Source organism: Dipodomys spectabilis, unplaced genomic scaffold (genome assembly GCF_019054845.1).
Source record: "Dipodomys spectabilis isolate Male_0828 unplaced genomic scaffold, ASM1905484v1 ptg000669l, whole genome shotgun sequence".
Taxonomy (NCBI): Eukaryota; Metazoa; Chordata; class Mammalia; order Rodentia; family Heteromyidae; genus Dipodomys; species Dipodomys spectabilis.
In genome coordinates this window covers 3,727,910-3,750,238 of record NW_024871346.1, presented here as the reverse complement: position 1 = coordinate 3,750,238, position 22,329 = coordinate 3,727,910, and the positions used below count along the sequence as shown (strand labels likewise).

The 22,329-nt window shown below is 47.4% G+C and overlaps 1 protein-coding gene across 1 annotated transcript; it reads left to right on the top strand.

Annotated features, from left to right (window-relative positions):
- The first annotated feature begins 522 nt into the window (after positions 1 to 522).
- Positions 523 to 20,922, top strand: Mep1a (meprin A subunit alpha). Its single transcript, XM_042671882.1, has 14 exons — positions 523 to 623; positions 676 to 704; positions 802 to 849; positions 4,569 to 4,612; positions 5,236 to 5,311; positions 7,990 to 8,107; positions 9,357 to 9,532; positions 11,956 to 12,177; positions 12,962 to 13,111; positions 14,723 to 14,938; positions 16,600 to 17,073; positions 17,822 to 17,995; positions 18,910 to 19,201; positions 20,220 to 20,922. The coding sequence occupies exons 1-14, from the start codon at positions 523 to 525 to the stop codon at positions 20,374 to 20,376; spliced, it is 2,277 nt and encodes a 758-aa protein (XP_042527816.1). The 3' UTR covers positions 20,377 to 20,922.
- The last annotated feature ends 1,407 nt before the right edge of the window (positions 20,923 to 22,329 follow it).

The following is a 22,329-nucleotide window of genomic DNA, read 5'->3' as shown; positions in this document are numbered from 1 at the left end:
CTTTGAGGATTGTTCTGACAGCAGAGATTCTTCACCTCATGCATACCAGAAAGGAAGCACGGGCATCCACGCACAACTGTGGAGCTCACCTGGCTTCTCTCTTCCCAACGCTGTACTCAGAGAGAGAAACATATGAAGAAGAAATATGGACAGATGAAAGATGGACAGAGAGAGAAAGGGAAGTGAGTCATGGCTTTTAAAAAAGTATCCTGCAATAATTGCTTTATACCGTATCCCTACATCTTGAAGTCATCTTGGGTTAGCTTGGAATGCACTATAATTCTCATAATAGATAATATGAGATAGTACATATTTTAATTTTTGAGACTTTTTTTGTGCTGTGGCAGCTTTTAAGGTAGGCCTGTTCCTCCTCTTGAAAAGGCCGATGGTATTACCTTTGACTACTTTTAGAAATACTACAGTACTTATGGAAGGTTCAAAGTTTCTAATATGACAGTCAGGCCAAGGTTCAATAGGTTTTTATGACAAAGTGTCTTTGCTCAAATCAGTTCCTTTGCAACAATGGTTTGGACTAGATCCATTGCTTTTCTGTCTTTCTCCTTGCTTTTTATCCACATAGCAGCTGTGTCGGTAAGTAGAATTCTGCTCCTCGAGATTTACAAGTATCACTTCTAGTGCACATTAGCCATCTTCTGTATCTTTGTTTCCTTTCAGATCAAACATCTTGCTAAAGGAAATGGTAAGTATCAATTCAAGCGCATAGGATTGTTGCATTTTTTCATGAATTTTCTCTCTTTTGTTCATCAGGGTGACTTACAATTTCCCCCCCACTTTTAACAGCACGTGATACAGATTTGGAACAGAAGGATATTTCAGAAATCAATTTGGGTAAGTTCTGTTTCTGAATTGGTCAGGTCTTGAAATAATTCATATCCTGGTGATGGGATTGCTGAACTTCCCTGGCCTCTCTGTAACACTCCGCCGTGCGCCTGTCCGCCGTGCCGCCTGTCCGCCGTGCCGCCTGTCCGCCGTGCGCCTCTGCGCCGTGCGCCTCTGCGCCGTGCGCCTCTGCGCCGTGCGCCTCTGCGCCGTGCGCCTCTGCGCCGTGCGCCTCTGCGCCGTGCGCCTCTGCGCCGTGCGCCTCTGCGCCGTGCGCCTCTGCGCCGTGCGCCTCTGCGCCGTGCGCCTCTGCGCCGTGCGCCTCTGCGCCGTGCGCCTCTACGCCGTGCGCCTCTACGCCGTGCGCCTCTCCACTGTGCGGCTCCACGCTGTGCGGCTCCACGCTGTGCGGCTCCACGCTGTGCGGCTCCACGCTGTGCGGCTCCACGCTGTGCGGCTCCACGCTGTGCGGCTCTACAGTGTACCTCCCCGCTGTGCGCCTCCCCGCTGTGCGCCTCCCCGCTGTGCACCTCTCCGCTGTGCATCTCTACATTATGTACCTCTACACTGTGTACCTCTCCACTATATATCTCTACACTATGTATCTCTACACTATGTACCTCTCCACTATGTACCTCTCCACTGTGTGTCTCTAGGAGACAGCCTTGGGGATGATGTATTGGGATTGTCAGTTTCTAAAAAGTAGCCATATGGCAACAAGCAAATGGTTTAGTTCAATTTTCAAGGAGAACATTTGAATTCTTACTGGATCTAGAAACATCTAGTACGTTTTCTCTTGAAAATCTCATTGCTTGTAGTTTCTATTTGGGGGGGAAAAAGGATGAGTGGTTATTTTGCTTGACTGAGACAATTCTGAGGAATAAACTTAGGGTTGTTTCATGGGAGGAAAGACCTTATTTTCCTCCCAGCACATTAAATGCACAAACCACTGCCTGGCAATGGGAATCTATATGTTTTTGGCAGTATGGGGTTTGAACTCAGAGCCTTGCACGTGGCAGGCTGGTGCTCCACCTCTGAGACATGACTGCAGCCTCATTTCCATTTAGTCTTACTTTCTGCCTGGACAGGGGTTGCTGGCTTTGGGCTTCTCTCCTAGCTGGACGAGAAGGGTGTGCCACTATAAACTGCCCACCGGGTGTAGTCCTGTGAACCGCAGCCTGCTTGCTGCCAGCTTCCCACACAGCTATTGGTGGAGAAAGCATCTCCCCCGGAGGTCTGGACTGGCCAGGAACTATAGTCCCTGCAACCTCAAGTGTTGAGCTCTGCATGCATCAAGCTAGGGATCTGTAGTTCTGTGTAGTCATCAATTTCACAAATACATTTTTTTTCCTGGGGAAAAAAATCTATCTCTGGTCTCACCCATTACTGAGAGGAATCGAGCAATTAGTTCTACACTCATTGAAACTAGAGGGGAGCATCGACATTTGAGGAGGTTGGAGGGGTTTCTAATTACACAGCCAGCTATTGGCAATCTTTCTTATCCTGCCCTGTCTTGTAGTGCCGGTTTTCTTTCCCAGGAAGGCACAGGAGGCTCCTGAGAGTAAGGCCGACTCACCCACGATCACAGATGAACAGTAACGAGGCCCAAATCCAGATCTTCTGACTCATATCTCCATAGCCAGTGATATTTGAAGATGTCAAAACTTAAAAATTTAGACTTAAAAGGTTAAATTCCTGTGGCTTGGCTCCATTCACCAAGGTAGCTGGTTGATATTTAATAGCTGGAGGATGAAGCTGTGCACAGGGGAGGGCGTATTTGTGAATAAATAGGTCCTGGGACTTCAGCGCCAGGCACTAAACTCTCTCTCTTTGGAGTCAGATAGTCAGCATGTAGGTAATTAAAAACTCTACTGTATTACAATTTTTCATTGTTATTATAAAGGTGATGGACAGAAGGGCCAAAGGTATGTTAGTGAGGCGATGAGTACATTTCTTTCTGAACGATGTCACCCCTGCCCTCATTTTCTCCCAGTTTTCCCTCCCGATCCTCCTCCCCCACAAGTTGTGTAGTTCATTTGCACATAGTGTCTAGTGAGTGTCACTGCTGCATTTGTTCACCCTTTGAGCCACCATCTCTGTGCTCCCCTTCCCGCTCCCCCAAACAGATAAACTTACACACAAGACAAATGGTACAGAAATAAAAAACAGTGACAAAAGAGGAAAACTAAACCACCAAGGAGCAAAATAACATAAAACCTCCTGTTTCTATTTCTTAGAGTTCATTTCACTAAACATCATCTTATATGATCACATGCAACTAGCTATTGAACCTCTGTGATCTTCTCCTAAGAATATCCTCCTTTGGTCTCACTGAATGTCTAGAGCCCTGCATATCATGTCCAAATGTAACTTTTGTGTTTTGCCTTCCAGTGTGTTTACTTGTAGATTTATAGGCACATTCTAATTATTACAAATGAGGGAAAGCATGCAACCTATGTGTCTTTGGGTCTGGCTTACTTAATATAATTTTTTCCGAGTCTTTCCATTTCTTTATGAATGGTACAATATCATCCTTTATGGTGGAAGCATAGATTTCCATTGTGTATATATACCACATTTCTTGATCCATTCATCTGCTGAGGAGCATCTGCGTTGAATCAATGCTGTAATGAACATAGTTGTGCTGGTAGCTTCTGTGTGGCCTTAGATAAATGGATCAAAGGTCTCAATATAAGGCCAGATACCATGGAAATATTACAGAAAGGGGTAAGAGAAACACTAGAGCTCCTGGGCATAGGTCAAAACTTTCTAAGTAAAGATCCAGAATCACAACAAATGGAAGAGAATGGATGATTGGGAGTATATCAAACTGAAGCATTTCTGTATGGCAAAGGACATAGCTAACAAAATAAATAGAAAAGCCACAGAGTGGGAGACTTTTTACTAGCTATGTATCAGACAACGGCCTCATATCTAAAATACACAGCGCTAAAACACCCACCACCCAATAAACTCTCAAAGAAATAATCCAATTAATAAATGGACTAAAGACTTAGAGACTTCTCAGGAGCAGAAATAAGAATGTCCAATAGACACATGAAGAAATGTTCAACATCTCTGGACAGAAAAGAAATGCAAATCAAACAACATTGAGATTTCACCTCACCCAGGAAGAATGGCCATTATCAAGAACACTAACAATAATAGATGCTGGCAGGGTTGGGACCAAAAGGGAATGCTACTACATTGGTGGTGGGAAACTTGTTCCACTGCTCTGGAAATTAGTATGGAGGTTCCTCAAAAGACTAAGCATAGAGCTTCCCTATATTTATAGGCACATTCTAATTTCTACAAATGAGGGAAACCATGCAATCTCACTCCAAATGTATTGTATTTTGAAACAGAGCGGGGATCAAATTAGTTTTTATCATTCCCATCCTCATTTATTTATGGAAATGAATTCCTTACCTCTGAGACATGTCTTATTCGAGGATGCTCACTGCTGCCTCTGCACCTATGGCCTGGTGAAGAAATCTCTCCACCAGGTGAAGATTTTAGGCCATAAGAACTAAACTACCTGGATGGACTGGCTCAGCCATGTGGCTAGAGTTTCACATCACAGATCAAGTAGTGCGTGTGTGCGTGTGTGCGCGCACACACACACAGATTTAAAATGAAGATCTGTAATGGTAAAAGTTTAGTTTCTGTGAGAGATCCTTTTTAAACAATATTAACTCAAGTATTCTTTGCTTTTAATCCACATCTAGCCGCAGGCTTGGACCTCTTTCAGGGTGACATCCTTCTGCCGCCGGTGAGTCTACCAGTGGCCAATGACACCATGGGGTGGGCTGCACCCTGGGGGGTGGGGTCGGAGAGCCCTCCTCTGTGATCATCCCCGGGGGAGCTATGTGAAGAAGACAAGATCCGAATCCAACATCTGTGTCCATAGGTGCTTCTGCGAACTGGCAGTGACACCAATAGCAGCAACCCAGAGAACCACACAAAGAGTTCACAATGATTGAGTGGCTTATCTATTCAATTTTCCTAATGAGCAGAGAGAGAGACAGACAGACAGACAGACAGACAGACAGACAGACAGACAGACAGAGACAGAGAGACATTGTGCTGACATTGCCAGGGCTATGTCAGTTGGGGAACTGTAGATCCTGTTTTGTTCTCCTTTTTTTGTAAAAAGGTAATTTTCTCTTTGAATTAAGATGCATTTATAGGATGAGGCCTTTCATTGTGACGTGTTTACATTTGTAATGAGAGTCCATTGTGATGTTTCCGTGCACTTTGATGATGAGAGGGCAGTTGCACTGAATTGCTTGGATTTCTGGGTTCCGAGGGGTGTGAAATTTTCCTGAAGGAGGAGGTCAAGGTGACCTTGAGAGCAACAAGGCTGCCCAGTCATGTCTACTTTTGTTTCCCTAGAAATCCAGAAACGGTCTGAGAGACCCAACTTACAGGTGGAAGTTCCCCATTCCTTACATCCTGGCTGACAATCTAGGTAACTGCAAGTATTCTTTTTTTAAAAAATTATCTTTAAGTATTTGTACAAAGGAGTCACCATTTAACAAAGCACTTTATGAAAACAATGCATCTTGATCCATGTCACGTCTTTTAACATTCTTACCTTAGGAGTTCTGGTTTAGATCTCTGTTCCTTTCTCCTTTTTCTAGATTTCAAACTAAGAGTGACCATCTATCATCATCTCTGATGATTCTTTATCTCATCGGAAAAAAAAGACATCCCATCCCAAAACAGAGTTGCATGACCAGTCTCACAGGGAGTGTCAAAGAATTATTCAAAAACCGCAGCACACATTAAAAGGCTAATGGAGCCAGAAGCAAGAGAAATGAGATAGAATTTAACATCATAACTGAAAATTTCTCCATTTTCTTTAGTGTTGTTCAGTCACGGGGCTTGAACTCAGGGTCTGGGCACTGTCCCTGAGTTTTTTAGTTCAAGGTTGGTGCTCTACCATTTTGAGCTAGACCTCTACTTGCAGTTTTCTGATGATTAATTGGAGATAAGAATCTCACAGACTTTCCTGATCAGGCTGGCTTCAAACCACAATCCTCAGATCTCAGCCTTCTGAGTAACTCAGATTACAGGCACGAGCCACTGACGCTTAGCAAAAACCCGTGTTGTCAATACTTGGTTTAGGTGACACTGCCTATGATAGGAGAACACAAGTTCTAAGGTGGATTCTTCCTTTTTGTAGTGCCAGAAAAAGATGCCGTACTTTCTCATGTTCATTGTCCTTTTACCTCCGCAGTCATGAGTTCTACTTTTTCTCTCTAAAGATCTGTGTAGTACCTTTGCTTTACTGTTGGAAATAGTATTGAGTGGAATTGAATAAACACTGAAAGCCAGGTGCAGGTGGTGGCTGCTCTCCTAATGGCTGATGAATGTCCAAACCACGATGGTTCTGGGCATATAAAGTCATTCTTCATGGGTGGTGGATGGAGAGAAGAAGAGCCGCCAGGAACTTCTCCATCTGCAGAATTGCTGGTGGGTGAAATCACATTTCATGATCTCCCATCACTGTTTCCAGTGCTGCCTCAGGCCCCGTTCACAAAGAACAGCTAGATAAGTGAGCATTGTCCTCAGTTGCTCTGCAGGAAAATGAATTATGTTCACCAGCACACACTTGCAAACCCACGAAGCAGCAATGTGTCCTGGAGCCTGGTTTAAGAAACACAAACTCCTATGCTCACTACTTTCTGTTCTTTCTTCCTGCTTGTCACAGCTGGACACCCCATCCTTTCTCCGATGTGTATTTTTGGTGCAGCATGGAGCAATTGTAGCCCTGTGTTTTTATTGTCTAAGCAAAGGTTATTTCTTTCATGGCCTTTATCTCATCTTATGATATCTACACTGTGGGATCTCCAGCATGGTCATTAAATAAGATTAAATATTAAGATTAAATGAGATTACATAAAAATAAGGGCCAGAAAGTCCTAGATACAATTATTTGGAAAGATGGCCAAGGATTTTAAATGGAAGGAATCTAAATTTTAAGGAATTTAAGTTTTAAGATGGCCAAACGAGGGCTTCACCTCAACAGTGTGAAGAATATGATTTAATTTTATAGAACACGGTTTAATTTTTAACTAGATCTTACCCTTCAACGAGTTGATGGGAGGAAAGAAGAAACGCACCCTAGTACAATTCCTGTCTCCAGTCCTCTGAAACACCCTCCCTCCTCCCCCATCTCTTATCAAGCCACACCAAAGCGTGCACACACGTTAGTTTGAAGGGAAGGCATCTGACCTTTGGCCGCCCACCCTCACAGCTGCGCATCCCTTGTTCCCACCTTTTCAGGCTTTAGGCTCCTGTTGCTATGGTAGCAAGCATGGAGAAGAACAACCTTTTCCAAGGCCATGAGTGAACAGTGCTGGCTATCGAGCCTGGCCTGCTGGAGCAATCTCACAGAGAAAACACCACTGCTTCTGGTGCTTGCAGAACCTGTGCATCCTCTTAGCTGCCCTCCCTGGGGCTGGAGGGCATGTCTTTTTAGTCTGGGGCAAAAAATACGATTTTTTTTTTTTAGTGCTTCTCTCCAAGATACTTCTGCAAACAAAAAGCTAGAGTGAATCACAAGCCTTTTTTTTTTTTTGGGTTCCGGTCGTGGGGCCTGAACTCTGGGCCTGGGCACTGTCCCTCAGCTCTGCAGCTCAAGGCTAATGCTCTACCACTTGAGCCACAGCGCCACTTCTGGCTTTTTTCTTTATGTGGTGCTGAGGAATCGAACCCAGGGCCTCAGGCATGCAAGGCAAGCGCTCTGCCACTGAGCCACCTTCCCAGCCCCATCGCAAGCCTTTTCCACCTTCTTCTCTGCTGCGTGATTCTCCTTCAGCAATGCCTTCAGCAATCCCTGGGTGAATGGAGGGAAAAAGAGGAAAGCTTCAAGTATTTCGTGATCCTATGCACACACGTGGCTTATTCTGAGTCATGTGGGCATTGTGGATTTAAAGGATGCTTAGCATGCTTCTCTCCCCAACTCCCTTTACAGTTTGGGTTTTCAATGATTCCCTTTCGATTTATTGAGTCCAAATTCCACAATGAGTGCTCTTCATTTCACGGAGTGGCATGGTTCTGTATAAACTCTACATTACACCCATTATCCAAGATCTACGTAACACACACTGACGCTCACTCAACTTGTCCTGACTTCCCCAGAGCTGAATGCAAAAGCAGCCATTCTGTATGCTTTTGAGATGTTCCACCTCAAGTCCTGTGTGGAATTCAAACCCTACGCAGGCGAGAGCTCATACATCATATTCCAGCAATTTTCTGGGTAAGTCTGAAATATTACAGACTATGATCTTCCTTCAGTCTTTTTTTCCTTATTAATAGATGTCAAATCCATTAGCACTGGGGTCTTTGATGGGAGCAAGCAGCATTTTTAACTATTGGCCAACTCAGTATTGAATTGATTCAGCTCAGTATTGAATTAAATATGGACCCTGCTTCCAAATTTAAAGCCCATAGGGGCCTAATTTATGGAAGGCTTGTACTTACTAGTCAAGAGATGCGATTGGATGTATGTGAAAGATTAAAAATCATCAGGAAAGAAAGCAGCCGGCTCTCCCATAAGGAACTTCAGGACTTTACCAGAAGTTTCCGAGGTAACTGGTTTTTGAAGGAAGTTTTGGCCATCCCTTATCCCTCAGAAATAAGTTAGTGAGTGTGACGTGTTCACAGCCATAAAGTTCATTAGGCCCCTTTTTAGTGCAGTTGTCTTCACAGTTATAGAACTACACACCTACTCATTACAGACTTTGGGAGTTTATTAAAACATACAAGAGAAAATTTAAATCAACCATGTCACTACTCAGAGACAATATTTTCAACCAAAGGCAATAATGTTTTTTTTTTCTTTGCCATGACCTTTAGTCTCATGGACATAAAAAAGGATTCCAAATTTTACTCTTTTTTTTAAATCTTGATTTATTATTAGGATCAACTTGCTTCTACACATTGAATACTTTTTAATGGCTCATCATTTTTTAAGGCCTGTATTACAGTTTCTACCAGAATGATCCTTGTGAAACAATTTCCCTGTCAGAATGGTTAGAATATAAAAATGCTATGTAATTCCATTTTAAAGTTCATTAAAAGTTTCTGTTTCTAATTGGTGTATAATAATTGTGTGGTTTAGGAGGTTCTGTGTCCTGTTGGTGCATATGTTAACACTGTGTCAAAAATTAGCCAGTAGGTACAAACTTACAATTAGGCAGGAGAAAGAAGTCCTTGTATTGTATTATGTACCACATAACTACAGGAAACAAATTGTATTGAACCTTTCCAAATAGCTAGAAGGGCATGCATGAATATTTTTACTACAAGTAGTAATTTTAAAAAAATCATGGAAGTAGAGCTGTGGCTCAAAGTGGTAGAGTGCTGGCCTTGAGCAAAAGAGCTCAGGGACAGCACCCAGGCCCTGAATTCAAGTCCCACAACCACCAAAAATAAGTAAGTATATAAATAAATATTTCTCTAGGGAAAACCAAAACAACACAAACCTCCATTCCTTCTCTGGACAGGTGCTGGTCTCAGGTTGGTGACCTCCACGTGGGACAGAATCTCTCCATTGGTCTGGGGTGTGACTATAAGGCCATCATTGAACACGAGATCCTGCACGCACTGGGGTTTTACCACGAGCAGTCCAGGACCGATCGGGACGATTATGTGAACATCTGGTGGGATGAGATTATCCCAGGTGTGTATGGCACCGGCGTGGCTGGGTGGAAGTGGCTGTGGTTTTGGTGGCTGGTTGAGGACAGCCCTGGGACGCCCCGACTCTGTGTGTGGAGGTGCTTTCCAGTCGGAGAGCCTGCAGTTTGCTTTCTCCCCGGATCACGCAGATTCAGGGTCCTCACTGACCCCCTAAAAAGGGACTCAGTGAGTTGCGCATGTGGGTCCTTCCTGTGGGGATGGCTGGAAGGTTTATCAGAAGCTCCTGCCATGTACCCATCGTTCTGCTAAAACTCTATACCTCTATATGTACTTTCCTGGCTTAAAGAGTAATGTGCATTGGGCCTCACAGGGCATGAGATGTATGTTTTTCTGCCCATGAACTGCTCTGTGGCTCAAGAAGGCTAGAGAAGGCTGAGATCATGACACGAGGACACACTCGAGTTTTCTTGTGGGCTTTCCCCAATCACGAATGGGTATTGAAAACTCCAAACAGGAAACATCATTGGTTGAGCAGTTCCCACATATTCCAAAAATACAAGCTGGTGCTCTTTTTTAAAATAGAAATAACTAATTCAGGGAATAGCAAATGTGTTAATTTGGGCAATAATTAATGAATAAAACTTTAGTACATGAAACGCCTTGACGATGATCCCCGCATGGCTGTGATAAACCAATACTCATTGCCTTGTGTTGGCATTTATCTTATTATTGTATTTTATGTATTTTATACTTCCAAGCAAAGATCTTGCTATATAGCCTGGAGTCTCCTAGAACTCACTCTAGCTCCAGCTACCTCTAACTCACCAAGCTCTGGCTTTAGTTGCTGGAATGACAGATGGACATCCACACACCTGGAAGTATCTATTTTTTATTTAGGTCCTAATGTCATATAAGGGCTCATGTTGTACTTCATATGTGATCCTGTTACTCCTGTTGCCTTGGAAGAACTGGTCAAACCGTAAAATTCAATGTGAATCCAAGAAAAGATTTCTAGCTCATTTTGAAGAAAGATGGTTTCCTGGTCCTCATAGGAGGTAGGGGCAGGGACAAATGGATGGTAGCAAAATCTCCTATGGGTTTTCTCAACCCATGCACCTCCTAGCCCCTCACAGTCTGAAAATTCCATGACTGTGGAGTGGTGGAGAAAGAAGGAACTATAATCTATCAATACATAATCGATTAACAGGACGAAATCTACCTATACAATCCAAACACCTGATTCTCTGGACACTGAGCTACAGGCCATACCACATTGTGTTCTTTGCCTCCTCATCTAACCTAAAAACCTTTTTGAGAAGAGACTCCGTGTGTGTGTGTGTGTGTGTGTGTGTGTGTGTGTGTGTGTGTGTGTTTGTACACGCGTGCACGCGCGCATGCGCATATGCACACACACTATCCTAACTGGATAGTCAGGGTGAATAGAGGGAATGGAGGAATGGAGTCATAGGTCAAAGGACCGGATCTCTCTGACTGTGAGGCCCAGGGTGCGGATGGACTTTATCTGTATTTGCCTACACTCCGCAGTGTCTTCCCTTCACATCCCTGGAAGCTGGCTTTCATGGAAATTTCCCAAGTCCTCACAAAACACTCCCCTTCTTAAAGCAAACACCACTCACTATTTTGAGGCAATTTTAGAACCCAGGAGAGTATGCCAACCCATTTGCTAGTGCAATCTGCAGACTCGCTCAGCCGGGACGTGAATTGCTCAACCCAAGCTTTTCCTCTCGTATCTTTGCTTCCCTATCTGTAAATTGCCCGCAATCAGCACAGTTTGGGATGGGACATCATATCCAATAAGGTCGTAAATGAGGGCGGTGCGGTTCTCCAGGTGCTTCGTGACTTTCATTTGATCTCTGATCCAGCTGACACGGTTTTGCCGCCGTCCTCAGTGAATCCCGTACAAGCAAAGCCGTTTCTCTCTCCAAGTCTATCTCATTTCCAAAGTTAGAGTTGTCGCTGCTCCCTCCCGCTGAGGAAAACACGACACTTCTGAGCCTCGCGGAGATGGGTCCCGTATATGTATTTTTTGTGTGTCTGTTATAACATAGATATTTTCTTCTGGCTGTTTGCAATTATTTTAGAATATTATATAACAATATTATTGTGATCTTAATTATTAGTAATCACACATCCTAATGGTATAGAGAGTATTCATTATAAAATATGTTTGTGTGGTTTTTCATTTTGTTTGGTTTTTATGAAACAGAGTCTCACTAGGTAAACCAGGCTGGCCCCAAGCTCATGGTCTTGCTACCTGGCTCCTTTGAAAGCTGGGATTACTGGTGTCCATTCCATGATCAGTTTGTAAAATGTCTGTGTATATATACTTAAATCAGAGATACATTATTCCCCTTGCAGACTCTCAGGATCCAGCCATAAAGGAAGGGTTGGAGGAAAATAACGGGACTGAGTGGGAACTATGGTTTTTCTTTTCCTCCCACCCAGGTTACGAGCACAACTTCAACACCTACGATGACACCTTCATCACGGATCTCAACACGCCCTACGATTATGAGTCTCTGATGCACTATGCCCCTTTTTCCTTTAACAAGAATGAAAGCGTCCCGACCATCACAGCCAAGATCCCTGAGTTCGACGCCATCCTTGGGCAGCACCTGGATTTCAGCGCCATCGACTTGGAGAGACTGAACCGGATGTACAACTGCAGTGAGTCCCTCCCTGCGCCCGGCCGGGATGCCCTCGCCCGGGCCCTGTCATCCGCCACGCTAGCATCCCGACGTTTCCTTCCACTCCTCTGTCAGCTTCTGGCTGGAGGAACATGGAGAACCCTATCACCTTACGTGTTCTGTCTAGACAAGAAAAACAAAGAATAGCAGTAATTACTAATAAAACAACAGCAACACTCAAATCATAGCAATAGTAATAAAATAGTCGCTACTGGAATGATTGGTTAGGAAAGCCAATTACACCGTTGTGTTTCGTAAGGGTATTGCACCGAAGCAAAAACAAAAACAAAATGAAAACTAACTCTTTTCATGAAATGTCTTTAGTTCCCTTTCAAAGGGGGAATAATCATGTAAAGTTGAGATAGACGATGAATTCAAAAGCATTTTGTAGCGTGGTGATTCCTAGAGGACTCTAGACCTATGAGGTAGGGTATTTTATCAGATGACCGTCCTCGTCTTCAGAGGCAGACTTTAATTCTGTCCTGCAGCTGTGTACAGTGCACTTTGCAGCTGCACAGTTCAGGACGGGAGCGACCCTGTTCTAGACCTAAAGAAGTCAGTGCCTGGCTGTGAGCTGGGCAGGCCGTGTCTGCATTGCCAGCTTCTCAGTGCTACCTGGGGCCTGTAGGATTTGCGGTTTAGAAAGCCTCAGGACAGGGGGCAGCTCCTCGTCCTCTCGTATCTGAAGGAGACCTCCAGGAGATTGCGGTGGCTTGGGACACTCTTGGGAATGAATGCCTCTCGCTGTCCATTGTCCCTTGCAGCCAGCACTCACACGCTTCTGGACCACTGCGCGTTTGAGAAGACAAACATCTGTGGGATGATTCAGGGTACGCGCGATGATGCTGACTGGGCCCATCGGGACAGCGGCCAGCCTGGACAGACGGACCACACCCTGGGGGGCCGGTGCACAGGTGGGTGAGGGCTGAAGTTCAGTACATGGGGGTGGGGGGGTGGGGCTAGGGCGATCATGGCCACCAGAAGGTTCTGCTCAGAACGTTTATCCTCAAAGCATGACCATCTGAATAAGGACAAAGAATGCTGCTGTTCGTATCTCAATTACCAACTCAACTAAACACACAAACAAACAAAAATCCAGGCTCTGAGTGTGAAAACAAAAGGCATGTTTCAGCAATGACTAAACTGATAGAGGCAGCTGCTTGCTAAGACACGATGATGTAAATAAGAGTAATATCTCTACATGTGTGCTCTCCCTCCAACAGAAATAAAATGCTAGCCATATAGGAATAGAAGTTTGTTTGTTTTTGTACTGTTTCTGTGGCTTAAACTCAGGGCCTGGACACTGTCCCTAAGCTTCTTTTGCTCATGCTCTATCACTTTAGCCACAGCTCTACTTCCAGTTTTTGTTTTTTTGGTAGTTTATTAGAGATAACTGTCTCATGGACTTTCCTGCCCAGGCTGGCTTTGAACTATGATCCTCAGATCTCAGCCTCCTGATTAGCTAGGACTACAGGTGTGAGCCACCAGTACCTGGCCTCCTGCAGAGTTTTTATACAACTAGGAGACTGACTTTTTCTTGAAGTGAATCTCTAATTCAAACCAGCTAATTCAGCACAGGAAATAGAACTTACCTCACAGAGACACAACACTACCATACATTAGTTGCAGCTTATGTTTGTCAGAGGTGTATGTTTCAAGCCCAGGGAAGGAAGCTGATCGAGAGACAGGAAACTAGGAGTTGCTGTAACCAGTGCTCTCAGGATGGTCACAGGAAGACTGCAGGGACCGGCCTGGGGTGCATGGTGAGACCCTGTGGAAAACCACAGTGAGAGCAGGGGCGATGGGGAAGCGAGAGCTTACTCTGACGGAACTGAAATGCACGCATGTGCAGAACACCATGGTGATACACCTGCATGGGAGCAGCGCTTGCCACGAATGACAGAAGACTCAAACAGGCTGGGGGGAGGGGTGGCTATGAACATAGTCCTTGCTATGCATATACGAAAACTGAACAATGAGACCTGCTGGAATTGTTTGAAGGAGAGCGGAGGATGGAGAGGCAGAGGATGAGAGGCTCCCTTGATCTCCACACCGTGTATGATTATACGGACACCATGGAACCCCACTAATAGAAGCTAATTTAAAATGTTAGACACCTAAACAGAACAAAGACGTAGAGCCGGACGCTCGTGGCTCACGCCTGTCATCCTAGCTACTCAGGAGGCTGAGATCTGAGGATCGCGGTTCAAAGCCAGCCCAGGCAGGAAAGTCCATGAGACTCTTAAAAACACTAGAAAATTGGAAGTGGTGCTGTGGCTCAAGTGGTAGAGCGCTCGCCTTGAGCTGAAGAGCTGAGGGACAGCTCCCAGGCCCAGAGTTCAGGCCCCATGACCAACAACAACAACAAAATGACATAGGCAGGCAGAGAGAGAAGAGGCAGGTGGCGGCTGCCCTCGGAGAAGTGTTTGCTGGCAAACATTGATGTTGCTGGGGAGGGTTCTCGCTTTGGGCCCGGGCGCTGTCGGGTGTGGAGACGCGATCTGAACGCGCGCCCCTCTCCACAGGTGCCGGCTACTTCATGCACTTCAACACTAGCTCCGGGGCCGCAGAGGAGGCTGCCCTGCTGGAGTCGCGGATTCTTTACCCCAAGAGGAAGCAGCAGTGTCTGCAGTTTTTCTATAGGATCACAGGAAGCCCTTCAGACAGACTCACCGTGTGGGTCAGGAGGGACGACGGCACGGGCAGCGTGCGCAAGCTGGTCAGGATGGAGACGCTTCGAGGTGCGCGACGTCCACCGAAGGCTCAAAGCCTAAGACAGAGCTTCCCTCCCTCCACCATCTCCTCCCGCTGAAGCCTTCTACCTCTGTCTACCTTCCTCCTCCTCCTCCTCCCTCATCTTCCTTCTCCTCTTCCTTCTTTCCTCCTCCTCTTCTACTTCCTCCTCCTCCTGTTCCTTCTCCTTTTCCATTTCCTCCTCACTCTTTCTTCTCCTTCTCTTTTCTCCCTGACCCTCTGAAAATCGATAATAGCATCTGGCAAGTTGTACCAGACAAATTTAAACATTCAAGCGCAAGGAGCACTGAGAGTTTCAAAAAGAATTACATATACTTTTGTGCACTTTTGTGCAAGGACAATCAGAATATAGAAATCCATTTTCCCCAGTATTTTGAAGAACATCAGGGCCAGGAGGAAGGGAGGGAGAGAGAGAGAGAGAGAGAGAGAGAGAGAGAGAGACAGAGAGACAGAGACAGAGACAGAGAGAGACAGAGAGACAGAGAGACAGAGAGACAGAGACAGACAGACAGACAGACAGACACAGAGAGAGACAGAGAAACAGAGACAGAGACAGAGAGGAGGGAGGGAGAGGGAGAGGAGGAGAGGGAGGGGAGGGGAAGAGAAGGAAGAGGAGGAGAGGAGAGGAGAGGAAAGGAGAAAAGAGGAGAGGAGAGGAGAGGAGAGGAGAGAAGAGGAGAGGAGAGGAGTAGGCAGAGATTAGAAGGGAAGGGTAGAAGGAAGTCAAGCTGAAGAGTTAAGTTAATGACCTTAAGAGTTTTCCGTATCTATTACAGAAAACGGAATACCAGCATTTAAGGTGCTGTGCTGAAGGAACTGGGAAGGTAGTTGTGACGCTGGAGGAGATGGCGGCTGACTATAGGTCAAGTTCACTTCAGTTACTTTCATGCCAAGTGCTGCTTCCTGTGTTTTTCAAGGAGTCAGCATGAAGTCTTAATCTTCTTTTTTTTTGGGGGGGGGGGGTCTGGTCCTGGGCCTGAACTCTGGGCCTGGGCGCTGTCCCTCAGCTCTTCAGCTCAAGGCTAGTGCTCTACCACTATGAGCCACAGTGCCACTTCCGGCTTTTTTCTTTTTGCTTATGTGGTGCTGAGGAATCGAACCCAGGGCCTCATGTATGCAAGGCAAGCGCTCTACCACTGAGCCACCTTCCCAGCCCCAAAGTCTTAATCTTCTAAGGCAGGTGGCAGGATTGGAGATGGGATGGAGGTCCTGTTGGCATTCTTTGGATGTGGTGAAGGCTCATTCATAACTGCACAAAGAGACAAACTTGTTTTTGCTCAAGGTTAGCGCTCTACCTCTTGAGCCACAGCTCCACTTCTGAATTTGGTGGGGTTTTTTTTTTGGCTCTTATTTATTTTGGTGATTAATTAGAGTCTCACCGACTTTCCTCCCCAGGGTGTCTCTGAACTGTGATCCTCAGATCTCAGCCCTGAGTAGCTAGGGTTATAGGTGTGAAGCCCCAGTGCCTGGCCAGAGTATATCTTTTTAAAACTGTTTTTAACTTTGAAAGCTACACACCCCGTCTGCAGTAATAATACCTCGCTCCCAGGATTGTTGTGGGGATTGGAGGAGATAACTGATACCATCGTTAGCACTCAACAAATTGTGGCCACATTTGCCTGTCACCAGCCTTATTCTCTGTCCTCAGGAGACTCGGACCATCGTTGGAAAATTGCCCATGTGACGCTGAAAGAAGAGAAGAAATTCCGTTACCTTTTCCAGGGCACGAGGGGTGACCCTCAGAACTCGGCTGGGGGGATTTACCTGGATGATGTCACCCTGACAGAGACTCCCTGCCCCACAGGGGTGTGGACCATACAGAACATCTCTCAGTTCCTTCAGAGCGCCGCTCAGGGGGACAGGCTCCACAGCCCCCGGTTCTACAATTCTGAAGGCTATGCCTTTGGGGTGACCGTGTACCCCCGTGGCCGAGTAACCTCTGTGGACCCTGAGCACGTGGGGCTTGCATTTCACCTGTGCAGCGGGGAAAACGACGCCATTCTCGAATGGCCGGTGATGAACAGACAGGCGATAATGACCATCCTGGAGCAGGAAGCCGACGTCAGGCACCGGATGTCCCTAAGCTTGATGTTCACTACTTCTGAGTCCCATACATCTCCAGGTAAGAGATGCTCATGGCCTCTGGCTTCTGTGTCGGTCTATGTAAGTGGTTCTCCTGACCTCCGGTTTAAGGGGTCGGACACAAGTCAGAACTTGCCCTCGATTGGGAAGGTCCACCAGCTACGGTTCTAAACTAGATAGCTAAGAGGAACCCAGCCTTCATATGCCCAAACCCCCTGCGGACATGTCACCAGGGCTGGAATGTTAAATTAAAATTTTCAATCCCATCTCCTCCCTTCTTTCCTAAATGCCTTCATCCAGGGTCTTTTGAGGACCTCTGTCTGAGAGACTTAGCTCTAAGCACTCCATGGGCTCCCGCTCACTGAGCTTAGTTCCTTGGGAAGGCAGATTTGGCTCATGGGTCATCAGCACCCAGTGTGCTGGGTTCTCTTCTGAGCTGATGTTCTGCCTCTGAAAATATTACTTTATGTGGACATGGCCTAAGAAAAACTTAGACCAATTGAAGATGGGCAAAATGTGAATTCCAAAGAAGAGACTTACGCCTTAAAATGAGGCAGGTGCTGTCCTTCGTCAGGGCCGTGGCTCCCAGGGCCCCCGTTGGCCCCGGGCGCTGGTGGCCCCCCTTCTCACCTCCCAGGGCAGAGTCCTAGCTCGGCTGGAAAAAGTAAACCTCATGTGTTTTCTTTCCTGATTATTATTAACCAACAAAACCCTAGCTGTTCATCGAGGCCGCCGGGAGAGTGAAGTACAAAAGGTAACGTGGTTTTGCATCACCTGTGTCTTCGCAGCCATAAATGGCTCTGTCATCTGGGACAGGCCTTCCAAGGTGGGAACCTATGACCAGGACTGCGATTGCTTTAGAAGCTTGGACTGGGGCTGGAGTCAGGCCATCTCCCACCAGATGCTGAGAAAGAGGAGCTTCCTGAAAAACGACGACCTCATCATCTTCGTGGACTTCGAAGGTACTTTCCCTGCGTCTCCAGGCCTGAGTCCCACAGGTGCTGGCAGGGAGCCGTCTTGTAATGAAGTTCTCAAGGACCTATGCTATCTCATTTCATTTTATTTTTTACATCAATTGCTTAATTGACACATACAAATCAGGGTACTAGGTGGGTGGTGTGTTTTTTAAAGCAATTTACTTGTCTTTAAGTAGTTGCACAGAGGAGTGGCCATCCAACAAAGCAGTTCATGAACACTGTGTGTCTCCATCAATGTCTTTCCCTTTCCCGCCCACCCTTCCTCGTGCTCTTCATTTTGAAGGACGTCGATGGAATGTTTTTGGCCATTGCGTATGTACGCAATGCACCTTGATCCCTGTCACCCCTCCCTCATTTCCCCACACACCCCTCCCTCATTTTTCTTAATTTTGTGGCATATATGCAATGGATTGGCGGGAAGATGGGAGAAGGCAGCCAAGCGTTCCTTGTAAACACCCCAAAATCAGGCGGCTGTGTTGACACGCGTGTTCACTGTGTGACAAGCATGTCTAGAGCCTCAAACATCCATCAGGCCTTTGTGGCCAAGCCCATCATCTGTAACTGCTACCCGGGAGACTTAAGACGTTATCGTTCGTATCTGCCGTTCTTTTGGTAACTCATCAGCTAGGCCAGGCTGGCGCCATGGGAGGCTGGTCTTCTCCCTTGGTGTTTTTGTTCAAGGCTGGCACTCCACCCTTGAGCCCCTGCGCCCCTCTCTCAAGCAGGACAGAGCGCTAACTTGGGTTTAGTGTCAGTCTACGCATGCTCACTGGCCGCATTCCACGTTCCCCCGCTCTTCCGTCGCTCTAGGGAAGCCACCCCGAGGCATCTTTCTGCAGACATTGATGTTCATGTCAACCATGGCTGACCAAGCATTTTCCTCTCTGTGTTTCCCGAAGATATCACCCACTTGCGGCGGACTGAAGTTCCCACCACCGGCCGGAGACACAGCCCGCAAGGCCTCATTCTCCATGACCGGGAGTCTCTGGCCTCAGAAGAAGGTTCTGGAAGGGCTGCATTCAATGAAGCGCTTCCTGGCGATCTGGCCGCGGGGCGACAGAAGCGGTCGGTGGAGAACACGGGTCCCCTGGAGGACCACAACTGGCCCCAGTACTTCAGGGACCCCTGTGACCCCAACCCTTGTCAGAACGAGGGCCTCTGTGTGAACGTGAAGGGCACGGCCAGCTGCAGGTAGGCGCTGTGCACCGGGGAGGGGTGGGCAGAGGGGACGGGGCATTGAGTCACCCGGCCAGCGCACGTCTGTGTCAGATGCACGACCGGGTAGGTGCCCAGGCTGTTGGGTTTGATCTTTTCCCCACCCCTGGGCCACTGCCACCCGTCATTGGCATAGTGCTGGGTTTTCTACCTCTGCCGTAGTGCTGGAATAAACAGGGTCTGTTCATGAAGTGCCTATGTGTCCCCAGCGCTTGAGAGCCAGAGCACCTTCGTTCTTCCACACTTAGAGAGAAATGAGACTCGTTAACATTTGACTTAAGGTTGTCTGGAAGTTTTAAAGTTCCAACTATTTCTTTCACTCAGGAGTATCTCAGTAACTCATTGTCTGAACCAATGTCTGATGATGTCCTCTTCCTCCTCCTCCTCCTCCTCTTCCTCTTTCTCCTTCTTCGTCTTTTTTTTTGGTGCTGGATCTGGGGTTTGAACTCAGGGCCTAGACACTGTCCCTGAGTTTTTGTACTCAAGCCTAGCTCTCTACCAGATGAGCCACAGATCCACTTCTGGTTTCTTTGGTAGTTTAGTGGAGACAGGAATCTCACAGACTTTCTTGCCTGGGCTGGCTTTGAACCACGATCCTCAGATCTCAGCCTCCTGAGTAGCTGGGATGACAGGTGTGAGCCACTAGTGCCTGGATGGTGGTATATTCTTAAGTGACCTTCTGAATTCTTAATGGCTAAGAAAACCAGGTCTGGTGGCCAAGCCTCAAATATTTCCTAAACATGTGACCCTGAACACGTGACTTTGCCTTTCTGACAGCAAGCTTGATGAAAATGGCTGGATATGAACCTGCATTTCTAAGGGCCGTGGGGGGATTAAATTAGCCGACTGCCATGTGGCCTGTGGAGTGGGTTCCAGGCACGTGGAAGCAGCTGGTAACTGCGTCCTGCCTTCCCTCTGCGGCGGCCGGTTGTCGGGGAGCACTGGGCCCCGAGTGCCGTGCTGCGCACACTCCTCCTGTGTCCTGTCTTCCCAGGTGCGTCTCTGGACATGCCTTCTTCTACACAGGCGAGCGCTGCCAAGCCATGCAGGTGCACGGCCGCGTGCTGGGCCTGATCATTGGAGGCACCGCCGGGGCCATCGTCATGACTTTTGTCCTCAGCTCCATCATTTTCCAAAGGTCCAGGCAGTGACTTGCTGGCCGGCTGAGATCAGGCGGACCGCAGGAGCTTCCCCTCCACTCAGACCTTCCTTCCTTCAGCCAGCAGAGAAGGACCGGGGTCTCTGGCCTTACGTGTGGCCCTGGTCACTTTTCTTCCCACACACTGTTCTGTGATGCTGCCACGCGCCCCCGGTGTGGCTGCATATCCCACCACAAAGCCTTTCCTGCTTTACATGCGACTCACTCACTCGCCCGACTGTCTTTACAACAGCACGCAAGCTCCACCAGGGCGGGCGTTTGATCATCGTCTCCCACGAAAGCCCCGCAGCCCCAAGGTGTGTCTGGCTGACACGGTGTGTGTGCTCCCTGTGATCAAATAACCCGATAAGGGAGGGACGGAGGCCCAGAGCCTCCTCCCTCTCTTCTCTTCTGACAGATAAGTGCCATGACGTGAAACTTAAATACTCATTTTTCACCACATGCGGTCGTAGGGCTCCTCTGTCAACACTTCGTTAAAGATTTCGAAGGAAGATTTCTCTGGGAAGCTACTTCTTCCTCTTATTCTAAGCCAATGACTTTAATAAATACATAATTGGGATTTTCTTTGTGTCCGGTATTCTGTGTGTGTGTGTGTGTGTGTGTGTGTGTGTGAGAGAGAGAGAGAGAGAGAGAGAGAGAGAGAGAGAGTTAGGGGTTGGGTGGAAACATTAACACCCCTTTTACAGATTTTTAAATATTTAAGTATATTTCATAGCCTAGGTATAGGGTGTATGATATTATAAACATGTGTATTCTAAACAGACAGAAAGTACCGCAACGAGTATTTTCAGCCACATTTTGTTTCTGCAGGTCCCGAGGAAATAAAATCTAGCTTGGGCAAGGACGTTCCAAGGTGGATGTGGGGTCAGGAAAAGCTAAGGCCCAAACACGGGAATGGCCAGGGCTAGTGCCTGTGGTGGCCCGTAGTGGGCGCTGTGGAGAGGCCACAGAACACTGGAAGACAGAACTAGGCCTCCATATACAGCCCATGCCAGCCTTGAGCCCTAGATCCTCCTACCTCAACCGCGTGAGTGCTCAGCGCACGGTCTCCATCCTCCGATGTGGAAAAGATAGAAATGACTTCCTCTTCCAACTGGAGCAAGAGACTTCAAGGCTGGTGTAGAGCAGCGGGGCTGGGTCTGGACTCCACGCCCCCTGAGGAGCTGACCATGACCTCTGCCCAGAGGCGTGGGCCTTGCTGCATCCTCCCAAGGAGAGATGGCAGGACTCTGCTGTGGGAAAGTTGAACGAACCTGGGATTTTATTAAAAAAGTGGGGCCGTGAGAACTTGAAAGATGGGTACACAACATTCATTTAAGCGATCATATTCCAGGGAGAATAAAGAAGCACCCCATTCTGTCTCTCCAATACCCTCCAATTGGGACCATGGAGGAGGAGGAGGAGGAGGAGGAGGAGGAGGGGGGAGGAGGAGGAGGAGGAGGAGGAGGAGGAGGAGGAGGAGGAGGAGGAGGAGGAGGAGGAGAAGGAGGAGGAGGAGGAGGAGGAGGAGGAGACGACACTGTCTCTACCATCCACCAGGCGGCACTCGGACCTCAGGAGATGTAGGCAGGCCTTTGAGGCCTGGGGCTGGAGGCTGGCTAGCTAGGGGTCCCTCTTTTTAGCCCAGCTGGAGATCCCTCAGGACAACGCGGTGAGGGTGTTCCTGGGGCCTGGGGAAAAGCTCACAGTGTGGGGGGTGGGGTGGGGGAGAGGTCAGGCAAGGAGTGTAGAAAGACAGCAAATGGATGTACAATTTTCCTCCACTGATCAAAATCCAACACCTCTCCCCACCACTGTGGATGGTACCCGCAAGAGCGGGGTCCAGAGAAGGCAGGGCTGGGAGTCATTTGTTGGGTTTTGTTAGGCGCTGCCTTTGGAAGTGGACCATCCTCCCTCACCCTGCCTAGCCAGCGCTGCTCCCCTCCCCCCCCCCCCCCCCCAGTGG